General features: G+C 41.7%; 1 protein-coding gene across 1 annotated transcript in view; it reads right to left on the bottom strand.

Annotated features, from left to right (window-relative positions):
• Positions 1-9409: 9409 nt before the first annotated feature.
• AFF2 (AF4/FMR2 family member 2) overlaps positions 9410-18778 on the bottom strand; it is a 263663-nt gene continuing 254294 nt past the window's right edge. Inside the window, exons 16-21 of the mRNA XM_015820688.1 lie at positions 18321-18457; positions 16680-16751; positions 15959-16052; positions 15301-15344; positions 10568-10782; positions 9410-9692 (exon numbers count right to left, since the gene is read on the bottom strand). Of these exons, the coding sequence (XP_015676174.1) occupies positions 9571-9692; positions 10568-10782; positions 15301-15344; positions 15959-16052; positions 16680-16751; positions 18321-18457 (684 nt within the window). The 3' untranslated portion in view covers positions 9410-9570. The remainder of the gene's footprint in view (positions 9693-10567; positions 10783-15300; positions 15345-15958; positions 16053-16679; positions 16752-18320; positions 18458-18778) is intronic.

Here is an 18778-nt window from a genome sequence, read left to right as displayed (position 1 = left end):
TTCACACTCCCCTCTAATTTCAATCTTAATGCCGGGTGCTTGGCTGTCTCTTGGGGCAGCCAAGAAGACTTTCAGCTCCTCTAACAAGCTATAATACAGGCTCACTCATCCTGCCAAGCCTATCTCAGGTTTGATGGCAAAGCCAGATTTTCAGTGTTTTGTGAAAGTTCGGTGTGTGTGTGTGTGTGTGTGTGTGTGATGTTCCACAGGGTGGAAACCACAGCAGAAAAGGCTCTCCTACTAGATCCCAACAGGTGGCATTCTCTTGCAGAAGGGATCTGGAGCATGCTTCTCCTGCTGGATCTAGCAAGGTAGGTAGACACCACTGTGAGGAGACAGTCCTGTAAGGAACCCATACGTCAGTTTTTGAGGTGGAACATGGGGCTTTGAGTTGCCCATTCTTGACTCAGCGGGTTCAAAAGAAGACTAAGAAAACCTCCATAAGAAGCCCTAAGGCAACCGAGTTCAGAGAGCACCAAAGACCCCCTCAGACAAATGGTTGTAAGTCGAGGAGTACCTTGTAAAGTGAGGAGAGCTTGTCTGGCTCAGAGCAAAGCCCCTTCTAGTCTAGCATTGAATTCATTGTGATTTTGTGTGTTTTGTATTTTACACACACGAAGGCAAGTATACATGTCACCACTTTACAAAAAAGATGTTGAGACTTTTGGAAAAAGTGCAAAGAAGAGCAACTAAGATGACCAAAGGCCCGGAGACAAAAACATATGAAGAAGAGTTGTAAGATTTGGGTTTGGCTAGTTTAGAGAAAAGAAGGACTGGGGGGGGGACAGGATAGCAGTATTCCAGTATTTGAGGGGCTGCCACAAAGAAGAGGTGGGGGGTCAACTCATTTTCCAAAACACCTGAAGGCAGGACAAGAAACAATGGGTGGAAACTAACCAAGGAGAGAAGCAACCTGGAATTAAGGAGAAACTTCCGAACAGGGAGGACAATTAACTAGTGGAACAGCTTGCCACCAGAAGTTGTGGGTGCTTCATCACTGGAGGTTTTTAAGAAGAGACTGGACAGCCACTTGTCTGAAATGGTATAGGTTCTCCTGCTTGAGCAGGAGGCTGGACTAGAAGACCTCCAAGGTCCCTTCCAGCTCTATTAGAAGAATAGAATAGAATAGAATAACAACTTTATTGTCACTTTGAATGTATGCTAATCGGCATACATTAAAACGAAATGTCGTTGCTTACAGCCCTCAAAAGGGTCACCACTTCCCATACACACTACATAAGTATGACAAAAATAAATAAATACAGAATTATGCATATACCCACCTATATTATATGACACAGAGAAACAACAGTCTAGTTCGGGTTATGTCGATCGATCTGATTGATTGATTGATTTCAAGATTGCTTCAACAACAGCCAATCACTGCAGTGGAGGTCCAGAACTAAGCAAGTATTGGGGCTTAAAAAACAACAACAGCTCCCCCCCCCCCAACAAAATCTTCTGGACCAGGAAGAAGAGGTCTACGGCCCCACTTTGCTGCAGATTAAAAATAACAGGTTACAATTGGCAAGGACAGATCTGCAATCCCCTTAGCAACAGTCAGTTGGTCTATCCCCGGGTATTGCGAGCGCTCTCCTCCCATCGATTTGCATCCGTTGCTTTACAGTGTTTGTTGGCAAGCAACTTCCCATTGCAGATAATTCTCTGTCAGCCCATCAAGCACACACGGGGCGATTACTGTAAAATTAATGGGTTGAAACTCAGTAAGAGCCATTTTATTGAGTTCTGCCTTGACAGGCAGACGGTGCAACGTCCCCAGCACCAGGGTGCAAAAGCTCCTCTCCGTTGTAAAGGCCAGGGAGAGCCAATGGGCAGGGGAAGAGGGGTGACAGAGGCTCTCTGCAGGTTCTAAGGCCGGGGGTCTTCAAACTTGGCCCTTTTATGACTTGTGGACTTCGACTCCCAGAATTCCTCAGCCAGCGTGTGCACGCTGGCTGAGGAATTCTGGGAGTCGAAGTCCACAAGTCATAAAAGGGCCAAGTTTGAAGACCCCTCCCAGAATTCCTCAGCCAGGCAGGCTGGCCTGAGGAATTCTGGGACTCGAAGTCCACAAGTCATAAAAGGGCCAAGTTTGAAGACCCCTCCCAGAATTCCTCAGCCAGGCAGGTTGGCCTGAGGAATTCTGGGAGTCGAAGTCCACCAGTCATAAAAGGGACAAGTTTGAAGACCCCTCCCAGAATTCCTCAGCCAGGCACGCTGGCCTGAGGAATTCTGGGAGTCGAAGTCCACAAGTCATAAAAGGGCCATGTTTGAAGACCCCTCCCAGAATTCCTCAGCCAGGCACGCTGGCCTGAGGAATTCTGGGAGTTGAAGTCCACAAGTCATAAAAGGGCCATGTTTGAGGACTCCTGTTCTAAGGTGTGCACCACGGGCAGAGAAGTTTGGAGGCCCCTTAATGCAGAGAGATTTAATTTAAAAAAAAGCTAGCTGGGTTTTAACAGGGTGCAGCATTTGAGTCAATGGGAAAGACAGAGCTCCTATGTTAAAGGCTCTGGAAAGTCTACATTCTTAGTTGCAACTAAGAATTAATTTGGGCAAAGACATTTGAATCTTTCTCCCCCTTTCCAGGGTGGAGAAGATAGAAATTGTGGTACAAATAGAGGCAGTCCTCATTTAGCAACTACAATTGGGACTGGTGACTACAAGCAGGGGGTTGGACTAGAAGACCTCCAAGGTCCCTTCCAACTCTATTCTATTCTATTCTATTCTATTCTATTCTATTCTATTCTATATTCTATATTCTGTTCTATATTCTATTCTATTCAGTAGTGGGATTCAAATACCTGAACAACCGGTTCTCTGCGTGGGTGCAGACTTGGGTAGATGCAGACTTGGGCCTCTGAAGCCTAGAATGGACTTCCGGAAGTGACATCCATGCACTTCCTGTGGGCTGTTCTAGGCCTGGGAGGCCTTACTCTATTCTATTCTATTCTATTCTATTCTCAGCCATTAAGTGAAACTGTAGCAATAAAGTAGAATATTTATAGCTCAGGGCTGAAATGATGAGTCCTTGTTGCTCTCTGCGCTTGGTTGTTTTCTTGACGAAGATACCTTGTTTGGTAACTTCATCAGTGCTAAGTGGAACTGTGATTGTGCTTATGACCTAGCTTCACTTTTCTTCACTTTCCAGATCTGTGAAAGCTGTAAATGCAAAAAGTGCTCATAAAGTTCATTTTTCCTCCAAGTCACAACCATGCACGGTCACTAAATGGAGGCAGTTGCTAAAAGGAGGACTATTTGTAGAATGAACACCAGAAAACCTGGGGTTGTCTTAAGTCTAGGACAAACACGAGGTCATAAAAGAGAGCACAGTTCAACATTTCATAAAAATTTTATTTTCCTTTTTTTTTTAAATAATTCAATGCACCGGCAGTATAATTAATCCCTCTATGAGAGACACAAATGTACCAGTTCAACCAATATTATTTTATACAGAGACAATTGTTTTTGAAAACAACAAACAACATTGAAAATGTTTGTACAGAAAGTATTATTTTTTTAAAAAAATAGAAAAGAAAATGTAAACAGAAATGCGTAATTGTGCAACACATTGGAAGTACAAAGTAAACAAGCAGGGTACATTTTTCCCCTTTACATAGAAATAAAACAATCATTTAAAAAAAATATGAAGAGGAACTGAAAATTTCAGAACTATACAACATTTCAGTAATTGCTGGACAGGTTAACAGTAACTGCATCTTAATCTGTACAAAAACATCTTAACTTATACTTAAAACTGTACAAGGAATAACATGCTTGGTCCAAAGACACATTGTGGATTTTCAGAGATTATGCAATGAATGGTCCCTGCCCACAAAAGGGGCTATTTTGAATGAATGCAAGCTAAATCACCAGGTGGGTGTGGGAATCTGTGTATATAGGTCTCCCAATAGTCAAGTATAATTTAATTTTAAGTGGTAGATGTAGAAAGAAGAGCAGGCAGAGCCTGGAAGTGGAGTCAAGAGAGGAATCAGCCTGGAGTCGTTACGTTTCCTCAAGTGGCCTAAGGCCAACCCTGATGAATGCTGTTGACTCTTATCTAGCACCAATTTAGTGTTGACTGTTAGTTGACTAGATTCTTGTCTATAGGCATGAGCAATAAATCTGAACTGGAATTTAATATGTGGTCCTGATGCTTCACGCCTAGCAGTAGGATAATAAAGATCTAACTTTGGTTGAAATCCTTTTGCAGGAGTGCAAGACCTTCCCAGGAAACCAATCATGACTATCCAACTGATCTGAAAATTGGAAGAGTTGCAGTCCAGCACATCTGGAGGACCCTGGATCAGGAGAGCTGACTTCTATGGCGGATACACATGTTTGAAATTGTTTAACTAACATTATCTAAACAGGTAAAAGGCAGGATGCAAATTGAGCCTGAGATGATGTTGTGGTTTGTTTAGGGGCAGTTATGGAAAACAGGTGCACAAGTCTTACATTGAGCCAGACAAATCCCTAAGTCTCCAGAGAAGAAACAGAACAGTTTTTTTAAAAAAAAATTCCCTTTCATTGGTCGGAGTTTACTTTCCTACATCTTGAGACTTAAAAACGGGTGAGGGTATTCCCAGAGAGTCTAACTCAGGGTTTTTTCAACTTTGACAGCATTAAGATGGGTGGACTTCACACATGTTAAGGTTGCCAAGGTTGAAGAACCCTGGTCTAACTGAATAAGCTGTCATTCCAAAGAGAACAGCATTTTCCAAGAATTGACCTAAGTGGTGTTTGGTCGATGTCAGGATTTGGCTGAGTCAAAAGTGTGGAGGAGAACCATCTTAGCCGATTACAACTTCTCATGAAACGTCCCATTGCTTGCTTGTTGGACATGACTTTGCTTTTTTTATTTTGTTGGAAAGATGCGATTCTGCCCAGGATTATTTTCAAGCCGGCCACCCCTGGGCTCTGACCACAGATTCCGAAGTCAAATATGCTATGATAAGGAGATCCATTGAGATCCTCAAAAATGTTTGCAAGGATGAACGTTTTAGTCTTTAAGGAGCCACAATCTCTGTTGGTCAAGTCAGCTCCTTTGATCAGAGTAACTTCTATTTCTACAAGACAACCCACACATTTTTTCTTTCTTAAGGACTCCAATTAATTTCCTGCCTTTTTTTTTTTTTTTAAACATACAGGGCACCCAAAGCTGCTTTCAAATTGCAAGATCTCTTAATGAAACAAAGCAAATGATAATAATAAAAACTCCCACTAGTTTAGTCTGGATAAATGTCAAGTCTTACACAACCAGTGTTTAAAACCATCCGGCATTTGCTCAGATGTTGGAAATTGCCATATTTTTCTCATTTCTTAGTTTGCCTTTTTGGAAGCTCTGCCAGTTGACTATCTTGGCCAAGCACTTTGATGTCATTCCTTAAGCCCCCAATTCTTTCTTTCACAAAGAACTCCCCATTTAATTGACACGGCCTACAGACAAAATATTTTACACCCCAACAGAGCCTGGGGCATTCACCTTCACTGAGATACAGTTAGCAAGGAAGGGGAACTTCCATTGTTGAATTTTTTTCTTCTTCTTCTTCCCCTGGAGATTTTTTTTTATTGGCAGACGTTCAGAGCTGGCGCTATATTACCGTGACTTGATTTACACTCCCACCATTGAGGGAAAATGCCATTCACTCAACGGGGAGGGGGGGAGAATGTGGGGGTGTTTGAAATCCGCTTGTTTTAATGGGGCAATAATTCAAACCTGTAACCTTGGTCAGTCTTCCCAATGAGGCTTTCAAGAAGATGAACAGGAACTTTCAACAGAAGTTGGAGTAAATTTCAAGGTGGGCAACTTTCCCCCCTTTGTAATAGAGCCTGGTTCTTGGGGTTTTAAAAGCTTTCCATTTCTGGCATGGAAAGGGCAGTCTACTTTTGATGGATTCCCCCCTTCCCTTTTCTTCCTCTTTAGGAGATTTGAAGAAGAGATGGGATCCTTTTCTACTCTTTTCCAATTAATCCCAGATCATTTCCTTGCCCTCTAAACCGAGGTTTAGCGAAACAAACGGATTGTATAAAGTCTCATAACTCATGACATCCCTTCAGACATCTGGCTAGGAAGACGGTTGCCTTATTGCGTGTTGTCAAAATGCATTATACGAATGCAGAAGAAAGCTCTCATGAATCTAATATGGAACTGGGGAAGGATAAGGAGACAGAAATGTAAGAAATTTGAGAGACCGGTCCTACTCGAGATACGGAGCAATTCTTGGAATCAGATGGGAAATGAAGTCTACGTTCAGTTTCCAATATGGAAGCTTAAGGAGACGCAAGCAAAGAAGATCTTCAGATGAAGCTAGTAAAGGAATCACCAGCAGATGCTGGATTCTCAATCCTTCTCATCATACCTCAAGTCACGAGTTTTAGACAAGCTCTCTGTGGGAATGTCTATGGAGATTCTCAGTCATCCAGGTCATGGATGAAGAAGTTCTGAAGAAGCTTCTTGGATGAGAAGCGAAACGTCTTCAAGGAAATGAGAAGCAAAATGTCTTCAAGGAAAAAATAAAGAAAGTCCAGTTGCCTCTTGAAAAAGCACCTTTGGGTCTCTGTGGGAATCCATTCTTCTATGCAAAATCTCTAACCTGGTTGAAATAATCAAATTCTGGCAAAAGCCTTTGTAGACCAGCCAAATGTTGCCAAGGGTGCTTTCTAATTTTGAACTATAGTGGTATAATGTGGAATAAAATACTTTTAAGACTTAGATTTATTTATTTTTCTAAAAAAATAATGTGAATTATTGACTGCCATCAAGTTAACCTTTAAAACTAGATTTGGACTCAAGTTGTTAAAAATCTTGGCACGTGGATGCAATCCCCCCTCCCAGATGCCACAGCAGTTTGAAGCACTGATATATCACTTTCTGAAATTATAGGATTATATAAGGGAATATAGCTACAAGTGATTCTCCTCTCAATTATCTAATAAGAATGGAATATTACTCTGGAGAGATAAGGACATGAAATGGTATTTACATTGTTAGATGACTGATGTTTTTCGTGGATTAATTTCCCCAAACCCCTCCCCCCATGACATTTACAATTAAACTGTTGACATTAGTAGGACCTTCCTTAAGTTTGTCCGTTAAGTTTATTCCTTCATACAAAGTCTGTTGTGGAGGACCTGTGCTGTTTGCAAAAAAAAAAAAAAGAGAGAGAAAAATCAAAATGAAAATGATATTAGCCAATATCCAGTTTAAAACCAAATTTTAAAAAAGCAATTAATGGAATATAGTCTAGTTAAAATCAAGCTGTTGACTGAATTCAAGAAAGCTTACTCACAGGTAAGGATTGCCGCGGTTCTAAACTGCACTGGCATTGGTCCAAATGGATAAAGCTTATACATTAAACGATAAGACAACTCTGTAAGGCTTACCAAGGCTTACTTATTGTCTTTAGGAAAAGAAATATATTTTGAAGTTCAAGGCAGTGTGTAATGGAAGCGGACTCTGATCTTAAAGGCTTTCTTCCCCTTATCCCTTGTGTTTTGGTTTCTTTACTTCCCTTTTTTTTTGTCTGTGTGATAAAAGAAATATGCCCTGCAGCTGTTAAGGGGTTTTCAATCTTGCCTTCCTTCTTATATCTTGGGTTTTAGTCCTAGGATTGGAAACATACTGTAGGTAGAGGCAGAACAACGGGCACATCCTGCTTAAAAGCTCTTGGTAGGGATATCAATGGATGTGTGGCCTCCACTGGATGAGTGGGGAAAATAGGATGATAATTTACAATTTCTTCAGTACACAACTCCCTCCGCTATGGGAAAACCCTTCATCTCACAGCCCACCCATCTGTTGCTGTCAGCCAAAGGATCTCTTCCTGCCGAAAGTGAACAGAAGGAGGACAAGAAACCCAATTCTTGAATTTGTTGGCGTCTTTTCCAACCCTTGTGTCTTTGCGAATGTCTTGCCTGATGAAGATTCTGAAGGATTTGAAAGCTCCCATACCTGCTCGGTGACAGGTTGGGGGTCCTATTAAAAGGATTGCCCTTCTGCAGACAGAAGAGGACTCTTAATGCCTAAAGGGCTTCATTAAAACCATTCTGAGTGGAGCATGGCGTGTGCTGCAACCCACAAAGAAGGACAGGTTTGAAAGCACATCTCAGAAGCTTTGTAGTAAGGAATGAAAAAACAACAACAGCCCAACACCTCTCTAGGCTATCCCAGAAATGGAGTCATTACAGTGATTATACTGAGCCTTCTCAGAAGGCTCGGACATTGGGCCATCATAGATGAGAACCAACTGGGTCCAGCTTTGTTTCTCAACCGTGGCAACTTTAAGACCTCTGGACTTCAATTCCCAGAATTCCCCAGCCAACACATGTTGGGATACAGTGAAACCTCGCTTTAACAAAACTTCTATTTAGCAGACTCTGGATGCCAACGATCCAGTTCCCATTTAGACATCCTTCTAAAACAGCTCACAAGTCCATCCCTTCTGAAGAAGTCTAGAGGAGACAATTTCAATGTATCTTTGAGCAATGATGATATCCTTATGCAAATGAGGCAATAAGGGTCAATCTATGTCATTTGCGTAACATTACAGTTTCATTCACATCTTCAGACAATTGGCTTCATTTCCATCATGACATCCATTGCCGTGGTAATTAATGGCTGCATCTAATGGACATTCAAGAGTAATGGACATCCCCCACCCACAAATGGTTCAATTAAATGAGATTAAATGAGATTACCTTGTACCATGATGAATCTATGGTAATTTGTGGAGATGCCCCACACATTTAGAATAACAAAAACCATCTCATCCTTATTTCTTTTAGATTAGAGAGAGATCTGGATGGACTACTGGGTATCATTTTCATTTAAAAGAGTCCCATGGTGGTGAAATAGATTTAAAAAGGGCATGGTGCTATTCCATCAAAAACGGAGATCCACAAAGCAGAATTACAAAACATGATAGTTCACTGGCCTCTCTATAGAGATCTCCCAAAGTCTTTTGTGATACATGTGTATTTATGTGCCGGTGTTTAAGGCAGCGTGGAAATGCTTGAAGTTACAGTTGTTTAAGGACCACACTTCTGCAATTGTAACAATGACCTCTTGTCTAGTAACAAGTCAGGATTAAGCTGAGAAAAGGGATGGTTTGTATCAGAAGGACAACATTGTGTTGGGAAGAGGGAGTTTCTCTGCATTAATTGGCAGGCATGAGAATTTTCAGAAAGGGGCCATCAAAATATTATTAACCCTTTCCCCCCAAATATATTTCTCGAACAAAGTGCAATACTGCAGGGATTGACCGTTCTGTATGTTACGGATGGCAATATTGGCAGAATCTAGAATCTATTCGTAGGCCAAGGAAATAAACAACGCTGGTTCAACAGGAGGAACACGTACCCTGCTTGGAAGCTACATTTTTCCATTTATGGCAATTCCACTCCGGACGGATAGAATAGTTTGTGTTTTGTATAAGACAGAAAGAGAGACAGCAACAAAATTAAACTCTATGAATACAATTACAGGAGGAAGTGTGGCCGTCCATCGGTGATCACCTGTGCGCCGATGAAGGAAACGGGATGGAGTTGTGACAGGTGGCATGGCCATCACTACAACAAGTGGGCTTCAGTGCGAAGCCAATGGAGTCCTTGACGAATGTAACGGACCAGGTTGGTCATACTGCTGTGTTGTGTCAACGGACCCATCACCAAGTCCAAGTCTATGAAGAACTCTGAAAAACAGAGAGAAATGTTATTTTCTGCTCGTCTACTGGGGCGGGGGGCAGTATATCCCCAAAGCAAGTGGCATGGAATTTATTGGTTAGTTTTCTATGCTCCCAATTTTCTCCTCCCCCTGATGTCTATCTCTCCATGTCTATCTATACATCCATATCTATGTGTCTTCCATTTGTCATCTCTCTCTCTCTCTCTCTCTCTTCATCCATCCATCCATCCATCATATCTATCATATCTGTCTGTCTAATCTATCTATTTATCTCTCTGTCTGTCTGTCTGTCTGTCTGTCTGTCTGTCTGTCTATCTATCTATCTATCATCTTAGAACTTATATCTAATGGGCTTGTAGGACTTCAGAACCTCTAGTTTTGAAGAGAATAAGGCAGGGATTAGCAATAATGAATGAAACCTTGGCAAGAGTGCTAAATTCCCATGTTCTTGTCTGAGCTCAGACATGGGACCATATATAATGGCAAGTATTGACACTCTAGTGAGCCTTTATATTTTATAAGGGTGGGTGTAGTTTGGTCTTTTACTGGGTCCCTTTAAGAGAGGTCTTAAAAGGACAGGGCACCATCCTGTCCTCCCACACTTCCTTTTCTCAACTACTCTTCACACTCGGAGCCCTGGCTGATATGCTTCAGAGGATTAGTCTATGAGAAGGAAAAATACAGAAACAGTCTTCCTGTCCATTGACTCCCCCTTTGGTGAAGAGTAATCCTCATCACAAACAGTAACAAAGCCAGTCAGTGAGCCAGCGTGTTCTGCTAACCTGCAAGATAAGAGCCGTTGGGTCTAAGCGTTATCAATGTAGCCTTAGCAGATCTCAAACCGGGGGGGGGGAGGGAAGAAAAAGAACGAGGGGAAGATACCTTTGTTTTCTTTTGTCAGTTTGTCGGCCATGTCCCAATGTTCATAGCTCCGCAAGACGTTGTTGGTGATGTTGACGTGGCTGGCAGCCATGTGGTGGATCCGTTGTGGGATGCTGACGGTCCCCACCGAAGAGGAGCCTGCCGTGCTTGTGGTACTTCCAAGGTTGCTGATGGGCGAGGGGCTCAGAGACATGGGGGAGGGCGTTTCTGTGCTCCTGGGAACATGATAAAGAGCCAGTGGATTCGATTTCTATCACACCTTTGGTTGTGAAGCAGACCTAATCTAGTCAACTTGACCAAACAAGTCTAAGTGTAGAGTCCTTGGTGCTCTCTGAGCTTGGATAAATGTCTAGGGAGATTCTCAATCATCCAACTCATGGTTGTCCCAACGCTGCTTTTTCCAAAAGGCAACTGGACTTTCTTGGGGTTTTTTTCTTTGAAAACATTTTGCTTCTCACTCAAGAAGCTTCTTCCGTTCTTCCTCAGAACTAGGTAACATTATCAGTGCTGGAAGGGTTTACTCTCTGCTTCTGTACAAGTGGCTTACTCTATCAGTGTTGGTGGAAGAGGTCTTGGTGGAGAAGACCACTTGGTGGTTCCTTGGAACCATAGCCTAACCAACGTTGGATGGATTTCCCTACTTCTGTGTTAGCACTGAAGCATGAAACTAAAAGTCAAAGAAAGAAAATGCAACTACACCTTAACACACATTTAATCTGATTCCCCCCATCTCTAGACAGGGATGATCAACCACTATCTAGCTTCAACCCTGATTGTTCACTGTTTCCCTCTTTGGAGGGGAAGAGATGAGGGATCTCCAAGAGATAGTTGAAAGCATATTTCCCAGAATTCCCTGGGCATTCTTAGCCCTGATGCACCAGGAGGAACTTCAAACTATTAACTAATAAAATCCCGGTCAGCCATCTTGTTTCAGTAGGTCTCTTTCAATATACTTGTGGAGATGCATTCTTCTTATTCAGCGTACTTTCAAGAGCACCTTTTAAACAAATACATATAATATTGCTATAAATTCCTATCTTTTAGCCCCAAATCTTATAGTGGCATCCCAAAGGGATTTAGGGGCAATGTTCCAAAGAGAAATCTTTGATTAACTGCTGTCCTCAGTAGAATTTGTTTACTCTGTATGGTTGGTTGATTAATAAACACCTAAGTGAAGTAGGGCAAACGAAAACAATTCGGGTTTTTTTTCCCCCCTTAAAAGTCTTTCAAATTTCCCTTCCTGCTGCGAAGATTATTTTCAGGCTGCTAAATTAAAAAAGAATCCAGCTATGCAATATGTTCTCAGATCCCAAGATTCCCTATGGAAGCCAATCATGAGCCCAAAGGCTGTATCTAATTTGCATATTTTATTAACATTATTCCATTGTGCTTGACAATTAATCTGCTGGATATTGTGACAAGTGCGTTTTCTGTCAGCCATTTCATTTTATTTTATTTTTTCAGATTGAATAGTTAGCATCTGTCTCTTGCTAATATTACAAAAAAGAAAAGAAGAGAAAAGGAATGCAATAGCCTACTTTGGAAAGCCGATGTGAAATTTGATAGGATTAATGCCAAACAGTGATGATGATGATGATGGATGATGAAAAATAACAGCAGGCTACTGAGGGTCAAAATATTCACGCTAAGCATGTCGCCTGTAGTCTTGATTTTTTTTAATCTAGCTTAATATCATAACGTAGACTGAGATGGAGTTTAAGCTGTCCCATCTCAGTTCGAAATTGTCCTTCAAGAATTCACCCATTCAACAAAGAGTTAACATAGTCCTATTTTGGGACCTGTTAATAAATCTCTTTTACTTCCATTGACTATTGATTATTGGTAGGATGGTATTCCATCTACTGCTTTTGTGGATATCATCATCATTGGAACTGCTACCAAAACTTGATGTGATTTCCACCAACTGAGGTGAGGATGGGATGAAGACTAAGGCCCCTTCTCACAAGTCACAAGAGAAGCAATATGGTGTAATTAATAGGGTGTTGGTCAAAGACTGGGGAGATCATGGTCCAAGGCTACCTTTAGCCGGGAAACAAAGTGACCTTTCAACCCTGAACTGTTGTGGGGCCTTGGAGAGGGGGTTGGACTAGAAGACCTCCATGGTCCCTTCCAGGCCTATGATTCTATGACAGCATTGAAGGGAAAAGTGACATTATTTTGTATGAGAAAGGTTTGATATGACAGGTAGAATTTTAAATGATTTTGCTAGATGAACAACTGGAATTACATCTGTTCTGGGGAGGAACAGGAAAATAATAGAATAATAATAAAACAAAGGATCCTCAAAATGTTGTGATCTTCCCACTCCATTTAGGAAACAGTCTGAATTATTGGCTAATAACTGATGGGGAGAAAAAATTCAATTTGCTACAATAGCTTGGCCTATTTCCCCATAATCTGTTCTTAAACCCCCTTCCTGGGTGGTAGAAGGAATCACATAGAGCATTAATCCTATATTTCTGCAGGAATTCTTAGGGCTTTAACATTCTTTGGCATCAAATCACCTGGGCTGTGTTTTCTATGAAGTTGTCTTTCAAGTTATCTACTTGGCGCTCACTAACCCTCCCACGTGAATTTTCTTTTAACACCAACAATTACGAAAACATCTGCCAGCTTAGAGCACTATGGGACAGCTGCCCCTAGCAGAATTTTACATTCAAGCAAGACTTCAGAAACTGAATTATTTTTTTTAATACGCATTGGAAGCTGATCAAAATCCGAGAAATCCATATAATGTGGATGTGACCTCAGACATATCTATAGATTTTCCCACTAGATAGAGGGATAGAATCAAGATCACATGAAGTGTTAATACCACTTTATAAGGCCTTGGTAAGGCCACACTTGGAATACTGCAGCCAGTTTTGGTTACCACGTTGTAAAAAAGATGTTGAGACTCTAGAAAGAGCATAGAAGAGCAACAAAGATGATTAGGGGGGTGGAGGCTAAAACTTACAAGGAACAGTTGCTGGAAGTGGGTATGTCTAGTCTAGTGAAAAGAAAGACAGGGGTGACATGATAGCAATGTTCCAATATTTGAGGGGCTGCCACAAGGAAGAGGGGGGAGGGTCAACCTATTCTCCAAAGCTGGACAAGAAGCAACGGATGGAAACTAATCAAGGAGAGAATCAACCTGGAACTAAAGAGAAACTTCCTGACAGTGAGAACAATTAACCAATGGAATAGCTTGTCTCCAGAAGTTACAGGTGCTCCAACACTGGAGGTTTTCAAGAAGAGGTTGGACAACCATTTGTCTGAAATGGTATAGGTTCTCCTGCCTGAGCAGGGGGTTGACGAGTGGTTCATATTTATGATGGTTGCAGTGTCCTGGGGTCACGTGATCCCCTTTTGCGACCTTTTGACAAGCAAAGTCAATGGGGAAGCCAGAGTCACTTAACAGCGGTGTGACTAACTTACCAACTGCAGTGATTCACTTAACAACTGTGGCAAGAAAGGACGTTAAGATGGGGCAAAATTCACTTAACAGATATCAACAGAATGTTGGGCTTAATTGAGACGAGGACTACGACTGTATATTTGAAGATGGTGACACCCACCCCTTATTTCCCGCATGATCTATAGTACTTGGTGGCCTTCAACGGCTTATCCTGGACGATGAGAAATGGGGAAAAAGAATAATGTTGACCACCCCAATAATGAAGCCCAATGTTTGAACATGTCAGTCCTAGTCTTGAAGAAGTGTTGAGTTCCACTTCAGGAGATGAAACATCTTGGGCAACACACAACATTGCGTTGCGCCAGATCCATGTTATCTCAAGAGTTCTGATGGAGCAGCTTCTTCCTCCTCTTCTGCTCTCCAAGAGGCATCCTTTGCCCAGAGTTCAAGGATGGAAAATAAATTGTCCTTCATAGCCTACCTTTGCTCCCCTCTCTGTCTACCTCAGCACCTGTCCTGCGTGATGGATGATTCTGTTGTGACAAGGCCTCCTGTTCTTTATGGTCTCAGACGCTCATGGTGGCACGTAATTCATGGTAGACAGGGTGCGTTCAGCTTGGGTGATCACAAACTGTGCGGCCTGCTTGATTATGAGCACAGGTGGCACAACACGGGGTGTACCAGACCCAAATATGTATGTGGTTAACAAAATTGAGCTTTAGGGTTGAAACCAGCTACTTTTGCACTGAATCAGAGCAGAACACAGGGTGAAGAGATTGTTCATTTGAGTTCCATAATGCTTCCAGTTTATTAACAGCAGTTACCACATATCAACTGAATAACTGTTGGCTTTTAATAATAATAATAATAATAATAATAATAATAATAATAATAATAATAATAATAATAATAATAATAATAATAATAATAATGGTAAAGTTGGAAGGGACCTTGGAGGTCATCTAGTCCAACCCCCTGCTCAGGCAGGAAACCCTATACCATTTCAGACAAATGGCTGTCCAGTCTCTTCTTTAAAACTTCCAGTGAGACATTAACTTTGATCCTAAACTTTTCTTTACTCTTCTGGAGTGGTGTGGGTCCTTCCTAACCAACTCCTTTACGGTCCTCAATTGGGTTTAAGGAGAATACGGGATCTATCAATCCGTATAAATTTATCATTCTGTTTGTCAAACTTCGACACCCCTTTCCCCGAACATTAAACCTAATCTAACAACAGATCTTCATCGACCAAGGAATGTTCCCTCTTCCCAATATCCTATTTTACAATTCCCCTCCAAGAACGAGGGATACTTACTTGCCTCCCCAAGGAGAAGGGGCCTGTGAAACTTTGGATGAATTCTGTTAAAAAGAGAGAGAGAGAGAGAGAGAGAGAGAGAGAGAAGAGAGAGAGAAAGAGTCAATTAAGTGGAAGAAAGCACAAAATGGCCTTAGCAAACCAAATAACCACTTGCATTTTTAAAAATCCAATGGGCGGTGTTACATGAGCCCATAAATACAATACGTTACCTTTCAAAACCTTTCAGCATGACTCTCAATGCTTCACAATAGTAGCTCATCTATTGCAATGTATTCACACACACAAAACAGAGACACACACAAAGAAATGGCACTTTTTTGTGTGTGTGTGCAAAAGTGGCTATGTGGAAAATCACTGACAGGGTAGCATTTTCTGTTCTGAGAGGCAATTAAACTGAATATACCTTACGTCCGCTTTATAAAAATTCTGGAGCCAAGCCTTGTGGCAGAGACCTTAAAGTAGGTTTTGGGGAAAAAAGCAGTTTTGCAAAAAAAAATCTCCAAAGTCACCCTTTATTTTTCTTTGGGGAAGGGTTTCTTTGAAGGGATCTTTGGAGGAGAATCCACCCCACTCTTTCCTACCCCTGTTTCCTCCCAAACCCTTAATGACGAGGGTTTTGCCCTTTCTGCATAAAAAGCAATTAAATGCCATTTACCTTAAAATATTCCATCAAGGATCTGGAGTACTTCATGGCGTGATCCTTCTTTAGTTTAAACATTCTCAGATAGAGAAGGGATAAGCAGCGGTAGCTATAGTAATTCGGAAACACACACAAACACAAAGTTGACGTTATTTCCAAAAGATGTGATCTCTGGGCACCAGCCACAGTGGAGAACCACACTGGGTTAGCACTGACCTAGAGCTATTTTTAAAATGATTTTTATTAAGCGTTTTTTTACAAAGAGACAAGACAAATATGAAAGTATAGAGAAGGGAAGGAAGGAAGGAAGAAAGAAAGAAAAAAAGGAAGGAAGGAAGGAAGGAAGAAGGAAGAGAAAGAAAGAAAGAAAGAAGGAACAAGGAAGGAAGGAAGGAAGGAAGGAAGGAAGGAAGGAAGGAAGGAAGGAAGGAAAAGGAAAAGAAGGAAGGAAGGGAGAGAGAGAGAGAAAAAAAGGTTGCAAAAGGCTCCCTTAATGATTGCCCTGCTTAGCAATGGAAATTCTGCTCCTAAATCTGGGTGTAAGTCAAGGACTACTTGTAAGAAACAGAACGAGGAAGAGGAAGATGAATGAAGCCACAGGGGAGAAGGATAGAAGAGGAAGAAATGGTGAGGAATATCGAGGGAAGAGAGAGAAATCAGAACAGTCTAAATTCTGGTTTTCAACGAAAGCTTTAATCAGATTTAATAACTAGGGCAATGGAGAAAGATGTCTTACCAAAGGACTGCAAGTTTCTTGTCTCCTTCTGTAGCAGAAGATCCGGTGAAGTTCTTAAGTCTCATGGCGTACCTTCAGAGAGAGAAGGAAGAGGTGGCATGGGTGGCATCAAGGAACAACAGTGGTGGCCACAGACACAACTTAATGATCTCGGAGTTGTAAACAGGCACCAGGGCCTCCATCGTCCTTCAAGAGAGCAGCTGCCACCCTCAATGAACACAGTAGGAGAAATATCTGTCTTTTTGTAGAATAACAGAGTTGGAAGAGACCTTGTAGGTCATCTAGTCCAACCCCCTACCCAAGCAGGAGACCCTACACTATTTCTGGCAGATGTCAGTCCAGTCTCTTCTGGAAATCTTCCAGTGATGAAACTCCCACAACTTCTGAAGGCAACTTCTGTTCCATTGGTTGATTGTTCCCACTGTCAGGAAATTTCTCCTTATTTCTAGGTTGAATCTCTCCTTGATCAGTTTCCATCCGTTATTCCTTGTCTGGCCTTCTGGTGCTTTGGAAAATAGGTTGATCTCTCCTCTTGGTGACAGCCCCTCAAATATTGGAAGATTGCTATCCTGTCTCCCCTGGTCCTTCTCTTCACTAGACTAGCCATGTCCAGTTCCTGCAACCCTCCATACGTTTTAGTCTCCGGTCCCCTAATCATCTTCATTGCTCTTCTCTGCAATCTTCATTTTCACTTCTCTGGACCTTCCCACTCCCATATTCCCTGCACTCGGCTTTTTGAAAAACCAGATCATCCTATAAAAATCATTATTCTGAGCCTTAATACAATTTCACAGCACTTATGTTAAGGATAAGGAAAAGAGTTCACTCTTGCGTAAGAAAGTTTTAAGGTATTCCAGCAGCTTCATTTACCAGGAAGTAATGGAACAGGTGAATGGCAGTGTGTTGTTCACACTAGTGTGCTGTCACACCCATCACTGCTATGATATGCTGATTATGGAAGCTCCTTTTGATCTATGCTGGCTGGGGAATTCTGGGAGTTGAAATCCACAAGTCTTAAACTTGCCAAGTTTGGAAACCCCTGAACTAAAGAACTTTCTGCTAGGTGACAGTATATAGATATTTTAAGTAAATAAATATATGAACACTCGTGTTGACTATAAACTGGATGCATTTCTGCTCTCCCCTCTTCCTTTCTGGGTATATCTAAACAAATGAAGCCCTTATCTGCCAAAATTCATTTTGGAACAATTATTTTATGGCTAATTGGTAAAGTCTAAAAAGGCAGGCTTTATAACAGAGACCCCAACGGTCTCCCTTTAAAATATTTGGAACGATAAAACTAACCCTTTCCGATATAAATGTCACAGCCCAACGATGAAATTATGATGCTTTGCTTCCATCCACTGCATTTCAATTTTAATTATACGAATATTGCAAATTATACAACACCCTTATTATCCTCTAACAGGGCTAATTTATAAGAACAGCGTCCATCAATTATGAATTTTCCATGGCGTTAATAAAATGGCGAAAAGAACTAATTATGATGGCTTCTGAGATAGAGATGCCTTGGTCTAATCATTAACAAGGTCACAATGATCCTTAAAGAAAAAACATGAAGCAAGTTATAATTACGCGTTGAAGGAGGAGGAGGAAAAGGATCAGAGAAAAGGCATTAACCTGATCAGTTCCACCGTCTCGGAGTACATGGTATACGGAGATTTTGCCTCTAATGGATCGCGCTCCATGGCATTCCCGCATTCGATGAAAGAGATAGCGGCGTCAGCATAATTCACCGCTTTGCCGAATTTTTCCAGCTGAAAAATAAAGGAAGGTGGACGTACAATTGAGACGAGGCTTCGGCTGGTCTACAACAGAGGTCCCCAACCTTTGGGGCACCAGGGACCGGTTCCATGGAGAGAGGTTTTCCCGCAGACCGGAGGGTGTGTGGTTTTGTGTGCTGCCTGCATCCCACAAAACCATTACTGCCCCCACAATGGGCATACCTGTTAATGAACGGTGCTGCAGGCATACTAATAATTAGCATCATTTAAGACACTATTAATAAGGCTCACAAGTGTGTTGCAATCCTGTCTGGTATACCATTTCTCTGCTGAATCAGCAACGCAACCAGGTAG

The sequence above is a fragment of the Protobothrops mucrosquamatus genome, unplaced genomic scaffold, assembly GCF_001527695.2.
Source record: "Protobothrops mucrosquamatus isolate PMUCROS unplaced genomic scaffold, P.Mucros_1.0 scaffold1161, whole genome shotgun sequence".
In the NCBI taxonomy this organism is placed as follows: domain Eukaryota; kingdom Metazoa; phylum Chordata; class Lepidosauria; order Squamata; family Viperidae; genus Protobothrops; species Protobothrops mucrosquamatus.
The sequence above is the reverse complement of the archived record's forward strand: the minus strand, read 5'-3'. Positions and strand labels throughout refer to the sequence as shown.